The 15,339-nt window shown below is 41.5% G+C and overlaps 1 protein-coding gene across 1 annotated transcript in view; it reads left to right on the top strand.

Annotated features, from left to right (window-relative positions):
* Nucleotides 1-15,339, top strand: part of MAP4K4 (mitogen-activated protein kinase kinase kinase kinase 4) — a 219,026-nt gene that overhangs the window by 168,528 nt on the left and 35,159 nt on the right. The window contains 4 exon segments of the mRNA XM_089681252.1: nucleotides 4,503-4,589; nucleotides 7,766-8,002; nucleotides 9,167-9,328; nucleotides 13,877-14,107. Coding sequence (XP_089537378.1) covers nucleotides 4,503-4,589; nucleotides 7,766-8,002; nucleotides 9,167-9,328; nucleotides 13,877-14,107 — 717 coding nt within the window.

Here is a 15,339-nt window from a genome sequence, read left to right as displayed (position 1 = left end):
TATAGTGCCAACAGTTTGCTCAGCACTTTACAATATAACGGGAGACAATACAGCAACAATACAAGAGGGAAAGGAGGGCCCTGCTCCTTGGAGCTTACAATCTAGGAGGGAGGGGCTAGTGGTACACAAGGTAGTAACTGTGGGGGATGGACTGGTTGGAAGAGTAGAAGATTACATTATTAGTTGAGGGCAGGATAGGCTTCCCTGAAGAGAGATTTTCAGAGATCGCGTAAAAGTGAGCAGAGTAGGCAATAGTCTGATAAATAGGGGTAGAGAGTTCCAGAGGATGGGGGAAGCTCTGGAAAAGTCCTGGAGACGAGCATGAGAGCAGGAGGTTGTGCGAGGCGCGGAGAGTACGGTTTGGGTGATATTTGGAGACAAGATTGGTGATGTAATTTGGGGCAGAGTTATAAATGGCTTTATAAGTTATTAATGTTTTGAATTTTATCCGTTGGGTAGTGGGAAGCCAGTGAGAGCCCTTTTATCATTTTGCTGTGCTTTGTGTTAAGGCAGCCTATTCTTTTTGAATGGGCTGCTAGTGCACCACAGCAAACTTAAAACTGGGCATTTTACACTTTGCATTACAGCGCAAAAATGGTTTCCATTTCTATGTTGCAGTGCAGTTGCATTGGAGTGACTTGCATGTTGCATTATAATGACATTCTGAATGAATGGCTCCACCGTATTTGTGTGTTGTGGTAATGTGTGACCTAAAGGATTGTGGTATTTTTTCTGTTGCTCTATTAATACTATATAGTTAGAATTCTGTTCCTCCTTTAATGAGTTACTGAGTTTAGTTCAAGGAAATAACATTGCTTTAAGCCCTGGTTTACAATAATGCGGTGTGACACATCGCATGTGATTTGCACAGGAACCGCACCACATTCCTGTGCAAGTGTACAAGCCAACGCACACATTCCTGCGTTACAAAATGGCTGTGTGTATAAGTGGGTGCTGCAGCGATTATCGGCTGGAACCAAACGGAATCAGCAAGGAAGAATGTCACCAGCACACTGAGGATCACCAATATGGGTCCAAAAGTTTTAATGAACGATTACATAGTTACAGCAAGGCAACGTTTTGGAGTCTCGCAGGACCCCTTCATCAGGCATGTGACAAATTGTGATATGAAACTGGAGAACTATTTAAGAAAGCCATCCACCAATCAGAGTGAAGTGAAATGAGCCTGGTCCCGCCCCATGATGTCATGTTCCCTCCAAAAATGCATTCAAATCCATGTAAACAAACATTACAAACTGCGAAAATAAACCATAAAACAATAATCAGATGTACATAAATTGCATTCCCGGGGATATAAGCATTGTAGTCACATGTGTATCATAGTACTCCCCGGATTGTAATAAAGTGTAAGCTGAAAGCAGCGCTGGATTATGGAAACAATGACCAGCAGCGTATGTCATTGACAGAAGATAAAAACTGTTGCCTAGAGATGTGTGAGTGCGTTTCCGATTGTCAAGTGAGTTGCAATGAGTATACACCTACATTGGTCCTGTTGGTGCAGCGGCCGACAGTGTCATGGCAACGGATGTCACCTGCGTGTACCATGCGAGTATACTACTCATGCATGCGCGCAGTCATTCCTGCACCGGCCGTCGTCATGGAAACCCATGATGTCGGCAACAGGCAGGACAAGTCAGGGGAAGGTTGCTGGCATCATGGAAACACATGGCGCTGGCACCACACAAGCCAATGGGCGGGCAGGGTTGCACAGATGAGCTGTGAAGAAAAAAGAACAGAAAGAAAGCAGATTGAGGGCCAGTTCACACCACATGCGTTTGTTACTTTTCATCTGCGTGATATTGATAGCCATGTAGCCTCCTTTCTCTTTGGATGCAGATGCTAAGTAACAAACGCATGTGGTGTGACCTGGCACTCAATCTGCTTCCTTTCTGTTGTTCTTTTTTTTCTTCACAGCTCATCTGTGCAACCCTGCCCGCCCATTAGCTTGTGTGGTGCCGGCGCCATGTGTTTCCATGATGCCAACAACCTGCCTCTGCCTTGTCCTGCCTGTTGCCGACATCATGGGTTTTCATGACGACGGCCAGTGCAGGAATGACTCTTGAGCGCATGCATGAGTAGTAAACTCGCATGGTACACGCAGGTCATATCCGTCGCCATGACACTGTCGGCTGCTGCACCAATAGGACCACTGTAGGTGTGTCCTCATTACAGCTCACTTGACAATAGGAGGCACACACCCACATCTCTAGGCAACCGTTTTTATCTTCTGTCAATGACATATATGCTGCTGATCGTTGTTTCCATAATCCAGCGCTGCTTTCAGCTGACACTTTATTACAATCCGGTAAGTACTGATACACGCGACCACAATGCTTATATCCCCAGGAATGCAGTTTATGCACATCTGATTGTTTTATGGTTTATTTATTTTCTCAGTTTGTAATGTTTCTGTTTACATTGTTTTGACTGCATTTTTGGAGGGAACATGATATTATGGGGCCGGACCAGGCTCATTTCACTTCACTCTGATTGGTGGATGGTTTTCATAAATATTTTTTCCAGTTTACTACAATTTGTCACATGCCTGATGAAAGGATCCTGCGAGACTCCGAAACATTGCCTTGCTGTGACTGTGATCGTTTATTAAAACTTTTGGCCCCATATTGTTGATCCTGGATGCCGTGCGATTGCAATGCAGGAAACGCACAAGATTTGCTGCGTTTCCCGCACCGCATTAGTGTGAACCAGGGCTAAATACAGATTATCTAAATTGTTTGTATTCACTAAACTGCTGGAATGGTCTTTTTTTTTTTGTTTGCATTTATTTGTGCAAATATCCAGAAATATTCTTTGTTACCTATGTGCTTGCATTAATATAAACGGTGCAGTTTTTCTTTGTACAGAGAAAATGAATTGCCACGTTTCATTCCAGGAAACTATTGCCACTTAGTGGCCACTTCTGAAATTTTTTATGGCTTGAATTCAAAAACAGAACAAGTCGCATTTGATTGTTCTAATGCAACTTGGCAAGAAGAAGAAATTATTTTCACACTGATTTTACTTTGTTTTCCCTTATATGCACATGAAGCCTTTTTTCTTTTTTAATGATCACAAGTACATTTTGTTAGTAAAGGTCAGGTTGGTGTGTTTTTTGTTTTTGTATGTTTTAAGAAGAATGGATCTGTAGTGATCAGTAAAATATTTGATTTTCCTAATTTGTAGGAATCGGCGTTTGGGACAGGAGGTTCTGGTCATAGGATATAACTGGAGATCAGATGCTGGATAATTTTGCATTTATAGTGTAACTAAGGGTTACAGGAAGTGAAAGTAAGAGAAAATCTCAAGTTTTGGGTTGTCTCCAGAAAAGTAAATCTTCAATGGGGACACTAGTTCTAGTGACCTGAGGGCCCCAGGGAATTCTCTTAATTTGCAGGGATTTCCTCTCATGTCCTGGTTTGGCTATGAGACAGGAAATGAAGGGAAATCTCCCCGTTGAGACACAGATGGCAAAAAAAAAATATCTGACAGGGATTATAACCCTCCCTTAGGCCTGGTTCCCATCTATCGTTTTTGCGGCCCGCAATTGTGTGGACAAGGTTGCTCATTCATTTTATTGGGCTGCTGTACCTGTTTCCCGCAGAGAAAAAGTGCATAAACATTTTTCAAAACACAGCTGCAGGGAAATTAAATGGTGCTTTTGCAGCATGTGACTTCCCTGCGGTTCCCACACCGCAATTGTGCTGCGTTTAAATACATGGGGGTGCCATTAAGAATGAGTAGCCGCCCCACGCTTTTTGACTGCAGGTGGTCGTCTGTGCAGGAATGCTGTGATGCCTGCAACCATCTATCTGCATAGATGTGAACCAGGCCTTACTCTTTTAAACATTTTTTAAAAAAGTCTTAACTGTAGTTCTATTTTAATGACGAGTACCCCCTCCCAAATCAAGCATTGTGAAATCACTATGCACTTGCTCCTGGTAGAAATGTTCATGCTTTAAGTATTGCTAATGTGCTCAGTGCTCCTCTTATTTTTGGTAGGATTATGCTGTTAATACACAGAAGTGGTGATTTGCTTTTACCACAGATAGAGATATACAGAAGGTGTCTGGCTACCTATAAACCACGTTCCTCATCACATCATTACAAAATGGCGCCAATCCAGTGACCGATGTCAATTGCTACTGGTGGTTCAAACATTATTGGAAGTTTTGTTTCATTTTTTTTTTTTTTAATCTCTGCTGATAAAGTTGTTCGAAGACTTGGATATTACAGAACATCCAATGAGTAGTGGATGGCAGTTGTAGTCTGGACCACGCAAGGGTCTGCAAAGATCTGCCAGATCTCAGTTTGGCTTGAAACGTTTTTTTTTTGTGATCATTACTTACATTTACTGTCCTTGATCGCACGGTTCCAAACAATCATCAGGTCCCCATGTGTGCAGCCATCTTTACAAGCATAAGGATTGCTATAAAATGCTCAAGTTCACAAACCCTAAAGTCTCTGAAATGTTTGCTTGACAGGAGTACATTAGACGACAGCTGGAAGAGGAGCAAAGGCACTTAGAAATCCTTCAACAGCAGCTGCTTCAGGAGCAGGCCATGTTACTGGTAAGAGTGCAGTGATCTGGTGCTGTAGCTAATAAGTTGGAAGGTCAGCTTTGTTCAAGCACAGCTGCACAAGCTGTACAAACAATTAGCTGGTTTGGGGAGGGGGTGTTTTGTGAAGAAATTAGATTGACAGGCACAGCTACATCTAGCTGCTGCGGTTGCATTGTTTGAGGGAGCTGAACTTAGAACATCATGGAATTCCATCTTGAAGCTGATGTCAAGTTTGGTGAAAATATAAACAAAGATGATTCTCAACTTTTAGACACACCTGCTAACAAAGGCACCAAACACAATTAGCTGTTGTGGAATTATTGGGGGTAGCGCTGTGAATTTGTCTGCTTAAAGTGAATTCTATGACGTCCGATTCTGATGGCTGCATATATTTGTTGTTGTTGCTTTGCAATGCCTGGTAATCTCAAGTAATGTTCAGATAAAATTACTTGCAAATATCAGATCAAATATTGGTCACCTTCTTTCTGCCTGGCTCATTTAGGAGCCTGGATGGCCTTTACTATGTAAGGCTCTTTTAACACTGATCCGTTTTTCTTCTGCCTTTGCATTAAAGAAGAACGTGTGACCAGTGGTGTATTTAGGTTTTGTGCTGTCCTAGGCAACACAAAAATCCCCCCCCCCCCTCCTTTCCCGTGCACCATCATTTGCTGAGCAGAACTTGGTGGTCGGACACATCTTTCTGTGAAGGTGTCAGTGGTATGAGCGGTGTGAAGATGTCAGTTAAAGGTATGAGCGGTGTGAAGATGTCAGTTAATGGTATGAGCGGTGTGAGGATGACAGTTAATGGTATGAGCGGTGTGAGGATGTCAGTTAATGGTATGAGCGGTGTGAGGATGTCAGTTAATGGTATGAGCAGTGTGAGGATGTCAGTTAATGGTATGAGCGGTGTGAGGATGTCAGTTAATGGTATGAGCGGTGTGAAGGGGCCGTTAGGGGTATGAGCGGTGTGAAGGGGCCGTTAGGGGTATGAGCGGTGTGAAGGGGCCGTTAGGGGTATGAGCGGTGTGAAGGGGCCGTTAGGGGTATGAGCGGTGTGAAGGGGTCGTTAGGGGTATGAGCGGTGTGAAGGGGTCGTTAGGGGTATGAGCGGTGTGAAGGGGTCGTTAGGGGTATGAGCGGTGTGAAGGGGTCGTTAGGGGTATGAGCGGTGTGAAGGGGTCGTTAGGGGTATGAGCGGTGTGAAGGGGTCGTTAGGGGTATGAGCGGTGTGAAGGGGTCGTTAGTGGTATGAGCGGTGTGAAGGGGTCGTTAGTGGTATGAGTGGTGTGAAGATGTCAGTTAATGGTATGAGCGGTGTGAAGGGGTCGGTTAGTGGTATGAGCCATAAGAAGGCGTCAGTAGTTTGAGCAGTGTGAATGTGTCGGTTACCTAGCAGTCCCTGGTCAGTATCTGTCGTGTATTACCGGTATGTATCCTCCTCACAGCCGCATTTCCCTTCCCTCTTCCATCTGTGGCAGCAGAGGTGGCTGGACCCCGCACAGCCCTCTGGGATTGTAGTTCTCTCCTGCGGAGGAGGCGAGGCGGGGGAAGGACTACAACTGTTGGCATGCAGTATGCCTAGCTAGGCTGTAGGCAGCTCTGAGGTTCGGTGCTCCCAGAGCTCTCTGCCGTGTGGTGGTGGGCAGCTGGGGGCTGGGTCATGATCCTGGAGGACAGCACTGTCACCAGGGAGGCCCTATCCTCCCAGTCCTCACTGTATCCCTCAGTGGGGGTTCTGTTCTTGTGACATATCACTGATGTCCCTTTTTCCGGGGTCGGTGCCACCCCCTGAAAAATGCTGCCCAAGGCAAATGCCTTGTTTGCCTCGCGACAGATACAGCCCTGCGTGTGACCACATATTCCTATGGAACTCTTCATACTGAATGGTTGCAGGTCAGGTGCAATTTTTAAAATCCTGGTTATTTCTTCCATTGACACCAAAGATGGAGCACTGTTCCTCACACTGACACAGACAGTGGGGTACTATTTTTCCCACTGACACCAGATATGGGGAACTAATTCTCCCACTGACACCACTGATGGAGCACTATGCCTCCCACTGACACCAATGATGGGACACTATGATGTAATTTTTTTTACTCCCACTGACCACCAAGCCTATATCATTGTTTACTCTTACCGATGCCAAGACATTTTCTAATCCCACTGTCCACAGTCCAGCCCCCCTAAAGTTTGAAGTGCAGTAAATTGGCCCTCTCATTCAGAAGTTTGTAGACCCCTTGTCTAGAGTTTCAAATGATTAAAAAAATAATAGATACAAATGCGTTCCATTTTTAAAACTAAACAAAAAAAACAAACTTTTTTTGTGACTAGCAAACTCGTGCATTGATGAGTTTCAAGTGCTTGACATTTACAAATCTAGGACAGATGTACGACATAAAGAATTAAAAAATAGACCAGCCTGGGCCACAGGCACGTGTGATTTGTTGCAAATGGTTAAGATGGTTTTCCTTCATATGTTGGCAGTCATGCTATTGTCTCCATTGGAGACCATAAAAACCTGATCTGTTCTAGCCCTTCCACACCATACCCAAATCTCAAAAACAAAATGTTCTACAATTTTTTTTCTTGCTCATGATTTAATGTGGTGTCTTGAACCCACTAATAACATAACAGGATAGGGCCAGCTTGTAATGTAATGCTGGTTTCCAAAGTTAATTTACATGATTTATGTACAGGGCTAATACATTCTGCATGTCCTAAAGTCCTGGTAAAAGTGATTGTTTAGCGTATTACATACTGGACAGTGCAAACAACATCCTACTCTTTTTCATCAGATTTGTATGCACAACTTCATATGTATAAATGATTATTACCACTTGTTTGGTACCATTGGGAGATTGAGAACAAGTGTGTTTGATAACCATAACAACATAATTTTAACTGTTAAAGTGGTTCTAAAGGCTGAAGTTTTTTTTTTTTTTTTTTTTTTTTTTAACCTTGATGCGTAACCTCCCAACTGCCGCCACTCCCCTTTCAAGTTTTGAGTTACTGATTTGGAACAAGTATGCATTTCTGGGTCAGTGACCCAAATAGTGGAAAACCAATGGATCAGTATCACTTTTAATGTTTTATTTTAAATGTTTTTTTACCTTGCTTTAACATGGGCATTAGCTTTGTTGCTCTGCATAATTAAGTCTAATCACACAGATGTACATTTTCAGGAATACAGGTGGCGGGAGATGGAGGAACACAGGCAAGCAGAACGACTCCAGCGTCAGCTGCAACAAGAACAGGCATATCTCATGTCTTTACAGCATGATCACCGACCGCAACCCCCGCAGCAGCAGCAGCAACCCCAGCCTCAGCAGCCCCCTATGCCACAGCAAGACAGGAGCAAGCAGAGTTACCATGCCCCAGAGCCTAAAGCCCACTATGAACAGGCTGAACGTGTGCGAGAGGTAATCCTTTAACTGGTTTGATGTTGAATATGTTTCTTTGGCAGTACAGTACGTACATATATTATGCAGGGGCATTACAGGTAAATTCAGGTGTTGGGCATGTATCAGATAAACTTATGCCATTAATAGAGCAGAATTATTAATTGTGTATGCTTTCTTATACTTCACTAGGTTTTCCCAAGTTCATAAGCATTAAAGTGCATTGAAACCCAAAACCAAAAAATGTGCTATATTGCAGCTTACTAACCTTATATGTAATGCCTACATTTATTTTCTTCATGCTGTTTTCTCTTATTTTCACCTGGTTATTTACAGGATTACCAGGTGAAATCACAAGATGTATGATCATTATGTATCAGTAAAAATTCCCTCTCCCCTCCACTTCCCTCCACAAAATCGAGCACTAATCTGCATGCTTATTCCCAAAGCATAAATTCCCCCTCCTCTCAGTACAAATCTGCCGCCCTGCTGAAATTCCCCTCCCAGTACAAATATTTGCCTCCTTATCCCCCCCCCCCCAGCTCAAATCCTCTCTCTCCCCATATGCCAGCATCACAGATTCTTAGAATACAAAGTATCCTGTGAATGTGTAGCGAAGGGGAGGAGGCAGGTAGTGCAGCTGCTGTGTAGTAGAGCACATCTTTCCTGTCAGAGCACAGTAAGTACACCTTGTTGGTCTTAACCTCTTGTGAGCCAGCACAGTTCCAACGTTTTACAATGCCTAGAGTTCTTCTTTAAAGACACTGCAAGTACAGAAAAATACCTGTTGATTCTGCTATAAATCCACCAAACTCTTACATTTTTGTAGTAAGCAGACAGTGTTGCCTCTGCTGCCTTAACATCCTGCTCCTCATGTCTATAGCACAAGGGGGATGTGTTCTGTAGTGCAGCAGGAGCAGACGACACTGCTTGTTTCAATGCAGCAGATGCAGTGTTGTCTTCTCACTATAGGAATTTAGGGGCATTCTTGATTTTTAACAGGGATAGGTATAGTTTTTAAAGGGATAAGCCATAAGAAAAGTGTATCTATCGTAGTGAAGTTTGTACATGGACATTGGAGGCCCCTTATTAATACTGGATTCATAAACCTAGTTTATAAATACTAAAATTCTGCATGTGTAAGGATGCAACATTTATGTATTCTGTGTTGCGAATGTGATATAGGCTGAAGAGCGCCTTAGGAAAACGAACCAAGGCTCTCCTGAAGCACAGTCAAAGCAAACAGGGAGAGTGTTGGAACCATCAGTGCCTTCAAGATCGGAGTCTTTTTCCAATGGGAATTCTGAGCCTTCTCAGCCTGCCATGCATAGGCCAGTGGAACCTCAGGTATGACAGTGCTTGCTAATAAGGAATGACACAGCTATCGGTGGGAGTCTTTCTTGTGAAATATGCTTACTGTGGCGATCTACAAATTCTAAATATGTGATTTTTATCTTCTGCTCAAAGCAGTACTGTTTCAGCTCATTACATTAAACTAAAAGTTCTTTGTTTTTGAGCCAACAACATCTGAATATGACTCCTGATCCATGTAGAATCATACAGATATGGTAATTTAGAGAGAAAATGTGTCTTTACTCTGAAGTAGCACAATATGATTATTTATTACTTGTAAGTGGTCTAATCCAAGTCCATAAATCTCATTTTACGTGCTGATCTTATTCTATTACAAATTATTCCTGTACATAACATGTTCACCGTCCTGTACAACTGCATTTCACATGTTCTGTGAATCTCTACCGTAATGTCAGCTTTTTCTAGTTACTGTATTTCATTGTCTGACTTATGGATTGAAGATTTGTCTTACATTAGGGTGCCAGGCACATTCTGACTGTTAGGTATCCAAAGATGCCCATCCATATAATATGATCATGTGGTCTGGCTGATATTGCCTGCAGATTTTTTTTTTTTTTTTTTATATATAAATTTGAACATATCTATCAGAAGAATTAAAGTGTAACTATAGAAAAAAACATTTTTTTTCCAGTTTTGGATAGAATGGAGAAAAGTAATACTCTGTCAGACTTTATTGCTGTCCAAAGAATTGTGGATATCACTCCTTGCTTGATGTCCACTGATAATGTTCCAACCTATACAGAAAGTGAGGGCATATCTCAGACAGAGACTGCAAAAATGTTAACACTGGTTCTAATGTTTCCTTAGACCCTGTTCACATCCTGTGGTTTGGGATCCCAAATCACGTGGCAGTCACAGCACAACTCACTGTGTGTATTTAGGTGCCGTTATCCTTTTAGTGCACCCAAATGTGAAGCAATTCTGCTGCGATTGTCACAAGTCAGGATCGCAGCAAAACTAGCCTTTACAAGTCATGCGAAGGTTATCGTCCTAACAGGAGCAGGAGCTTCTTTTTGGGAGACACACACGTAGGGCAGGCCATTTAAGTGAATGGGCTGGCCCTACAAAACATGCAAAATTGCTGTCAAATTGCTTTTAGAACCTCTGCCTAACTGCTACACGATTTTCAAACTCCCCCTTGCTCTATCCAAAGCCAAACAACAAATCAAAACCGTGGGCTGGATATGCTTTACATTTACCATTCTAAATCTGGAACATTTCCTATACACAAACATACTAGACATTGTTTGCTAACTGGGTGCAAAAATCATAGCCAGATGTATGTGTGTTGTGGTTTTTGTTTTTTGTTCTTTTTTTTTTTATTAAGGAGAAAATGCTAAACCCATTTCATGCTGCTTACCTGCTTTCACAAAGCATTAGCATTCCATGCCACCAGCCTGTCAAAATCAATGACAGCCTGAGATTATCGGCATCCAGAGCTGTGCGTCTGTCCCTGTACGGATGTGAACACTGGTGTGTGCAGGATGATCCATATGATGCGTCTCCCAGACTGTCATTGATTTTTGACAAGCTTGGCTGCACAGAACACCTGTCATTCCTTGGACATATAAACATGTTTTAATTGAGGTTTTAGCTTTTATTTGTAAAGGAAACCTGTGCAGAAAGAAATATATAGGCTGCCTTTGATTTCTCCCCTATCAGAAAATGCTGTTGTGCTAATTAAATGTCCAACGCTTTCTGAGTGAAGTACTTGAAGCGAGTAAGCATAAGAAATGGGTCTTTGGCTCAGGACATATAGAAGTCAGAGACATCCAGAGAGTTTTAGATGTCTACTTTTTTATTTCAGTACAGATGTCCTTGAAACTGCACTTGAAAACCATGGGATCTGTTATCTATTTGATCTAGGCTGTACGTTTTCTAGATTCATATACCATTAGTTATTCCCATGGCTGACTTTAATCACTTTAATTTAAATCCATAGATTCACATGCATTCTGTTCAGAATGTATGTACGGTTCTGATTTGTGTAAATAGTACACGCCACTCTTCATGATTGTATTATCAAAATAGCCCAAAAATGTGTTTTGCTTGAAGCTGTGCATACTTGTCGTTTTTAGTGCAATTGATTCATGACACACATTTTTAGAAAGTGGCAATTTTTTTTACCTCACTTCAAAGCAGAAGTAAACAAAAAATGTCTCTGGGAACTAAGCTTCAAATGTTTTTGAAATGGTTTTGTCTTTGGCCTTAGGAGGGATTATTAATCAAAATAAGAACAGGATAACATGACCTTATTCTTAACACAGTGAAACATTGTTAATGGAAACTTGTTCAAAATGTGGCCAATTCACTGATCCTAAGGGCGACCAAAAATGATTAGGCAGAGGTTACCTTCAGTATAAATGGTATATTCCAATGATCATTATATCCATATATGCAAATAGCTTACAGTTACTGACTTGGAAAAAGAAATGGCATTAGAAACCAGCCAAATACCTGCAGTTTATGGCCATTTGAAAGGTGAAGCTTAGATGATGCTCTCTAATGGTCTTTTTAATATGATAGGTGTGCCCACGTTCCAAGACCAGATAAAGCTAAACTGTTAAAGGAAAAAAGTTATATTTTGAATATATGTCTACATCTGTGGATCTGCTTATTGCTGACATTTTGTGACAAGATTTTTGACTTGCTGAGCTCAGAAAGAGTGATGTACAATCATAATATTCATAGGTATATTATAAAATTACCTGCACTGTCATAACATTCATAAATAAAATATCTACCCCCAAAATTGAGCACACAAAAGCTGTGCTTAAATATTTGGACATTATATACTTAAATAGATGCCTAAAATGTTGGTACATTTAGCAAAAGTCCCTTAGAAGCAGATAAACTATAACTACCAAATGACCTGATGCCTATAGTATATTCAGTGTTATGTCCTTTGCATTATATTTTACAGAAGAGATTAGCTGCTAGAAGGTCTGGATTGCCCAGTAATGAATAAAGCAGGTGCCTTACTTTACAGGGCCTGCTGTACCATACTAATATAATTACATAATAAATAGGACATTTTGACTAGGTTCACACTTGTGTGGGTCCTGCATGCCATGTTCACAAGGGCACAGCAGCCTGTTCATTTGAATGGGCTGCTGTACCTGCAAGAAATGCAGGGAAAAGTTCCCAGCCCTTTTTTTAAAAAACGTGGCTGCGTGGAACCGCATGCAGCTGCAGCTCCGTGTGGCTTCATACACCCAAAAATGTGCCACTTTTTCCAATGGGGGGGTGGGGTACTGTTCAGTTTTAATGGCACCCCTGTGTATTTGCTAAAGAACAGTGCGTTTTGCCTGTAGGTCAGGAACAGGCGAGACTGAGCAGGGGTTCCTGACCCACACTAATATCAACCTACCCTTAGGGTGCGTTTTTTTCACCTGTGCTTTCCGGGAATGTGCAAAAAATGCTCTTCACGCTTGCACCCCAAAAAAAGAAGCACAGATCTGTGCATTCACCCTATGCTACATGTGAATGGGGCCTAAAACAGGCATGCATGCATACTCTGGGAACACAACTATGTGTAGCTTCAAAGAAAAGCAATATTGCAATACATAAAAATGTAATCATTGCTATTTGGGCTTCCAAGCCTTTTTCTGGCTTCTACGTTCCTTTACCAGTTCTGCAGTTTTTGAACTTCAGCAAATAAAGCATCTGTCTTACTTGACTGAAATGCAAAGGACTGCATTTTTTTTTTGTTACTTTAAGGAGTCATCTACTCCTTAAAAGAAAGATTTTTAGGCGTCAGTAGTATGAAATGATTCTGGTCAAAAGCTGTTGCAAAATTTTACTGCCTTGGAAGTAGTGCCACCCTGCCCCCCAGCTTCCAGGGTTTTTTAGTGTATTCAATAGGGAATTTCAAATAAACTGGAAACAGTACATTAACCTGTAGCAACCAATCCTTTGTCATCCAATCCTTCTTTGGAATATTTAAATTTTAAATAATAAACTTTGTACATTAATATTACTTTTTGCACTGCTTTCTGAATCCAGGATTTTCTTAGCATAACTATTGTTAAAGTCTTTGTGATGTTGCCTAATGATTTAAAAACTTTAGCTGAGCTAAGAGCCTTAGCACATGTGCCAAATACCCCCTCTGATATGGCATTTGCTGTCAGAGGAGGTGAAATGTTAATGACGTTTTCAAGACTTATGTAAAACACAAACCTCATCCTGCTGCTTCCAGTTTAAGTAAAATATCAGTTTATGTTAAGCTGTACTTGTTTGTTATCATTATGTGCATGTACAAGCTAGTCTTTGCTTTTTGCATTCTATAAGGTCTTTATCATTATGAAATGCTGTGCATGACGCCTTGTGCTAAATAACATTAACATAAGGTCAACCATTTGTTCGCCTTTCATCCTTGCAGTTACTTCAGCCTTGCAACTGTCAGTGAGCCTGCTTTTTGTTTTTTCATCCTTGTCTGACTTTTTCATTTCTTACGCTGGAATAAAAAGTCAGCAGTGCCAATACACCATGTAAATGTTTTATGTCTTGTTTTCTTGTAAGGTACAATGGTCTCATCTGGCATCCCTCAAGAACAATGTTTCCCCTGTCTCGCGATCCCATTCCTTCAGTGACCCTTCTCCCAAATTTGCACCTCATCATCTACGTTCTCAGGAACCTCACCCACCCCCCCGCAGTGATGTTCTAAGTCAAAGTTCTGACCCTAAGTCTGAGGCTCCTGAGCCCAACCAAAGGGTTTGGGCTCGATCAGACAGTGAAGAGGTGCCTCCAAGGGTAAGGAGTAGAAGTAGTAATTACGAAGCTCTTGTACATGCAGGTAGAGGTAGCACCTGAAACCAATAGAGAATGTTTGTGCATGGTGGATGTTAAAATCATATGAGTGACCTCCATGGTTGTTTTTCTCCAGAATAGCTATGTACACTTAGTGCTGATTCACACACATGTGCAGTGCAGATTGAAGCTCAGGTTTCACAGCTAATTGACACAGTATCTGTTCAGGTCAGGTTTTCATCAGGTTCAGGACAGGATTAGCTCAGGATTTTATCCTGTTCACATATATCAGGTTTAGAAACGGCTCTCACAGAAGTCAATAGCCTGTAATCTGCACCTGAACCGGTCCGCACTTTTATTTTTTTTTAAAGTGCACTGAATCTGCATTGGCAGTGCACCCGACATATGCGGACAGGCACCATAGGAAGCAATGGTATTTCACATGTCATGTAGATTGGATGCAGTTTAAACTGCAACCAATCCGCATATATGTGAACAGGCACTTAGTGTACAGTAACTGCAGACTGTTTTCATGATATTTCTGCAGTTAGTATGTAAATCATACATGAGTTGTCATTCTGCAGCTGATAGAAATTTAGCAGAGCTTCTTTTTACATGGGTACTCCTGAAGTACAGGTTTTCCTGTTTGTTTTGTCTGACAGTGCTAGCTAGGTATAATTTGATCATTTTCAGAAGTTTTTCATTCTACAATATTTAGAACAGAAGCCTTTGCCCTCTGGTATACTATGATGTTTGTGTTTAAACTGTATGACCCTTTCACCTAATACTGAAATGATTTGAACCTACAGAAAAAAGTGAGCTTTGTTCATTGTATGTACTTCGGCCTGTTCATCTGTAAATCCATACACCTAGCCTGAAGTACTTCAGTATAGTTTCATTTAGACCTCCACTTCTGTTTCTTTGGTTTATGCCCATTATGTGATGTCATGCAAGTGTCAGTAGGCATGCTTAATGTTTCATGGCTGTTATAATAAAGTTGTAGGGAAGGATTTTTTTTTTTTCAAGCTACTGTGACAGGTATGTGTGCATCTCTCACATGCTTTACACAGCTAATGTATGCTGCTACACGTCCTATGTTGGCTTTGCTGCTTTTTACTATGTAATTTTCATGATGTTGCTTCAGCTATTCAATTCATTACCACTATACTGAGACTGAAGCAACTCTTTCAAACAAAACATCACAATTATCACCAGTACAACATTAAGCTCTAGTC

This window comes from Staurois parvus, unplaced genomic scaffold (genome assembly GCF_062004578.1).
Source record: "Staurois parvus isolate SC_StPar_1 unplaced genomic scaffold, SC_StPar_1.0 ptg000262l, whole genome shotgun sequence".
Classification (NCBI taxonomy): domain Eukaryota; kingdom Metazoa; phylum Chordata; class Amphibia; order Anura; family Ranidae; genus Staurois; species Staurois parvus.
Note: the sequence above shows the minus strand (reverse complement) of the source record. Positions and strands in the feature narration are given on the sequence as shown.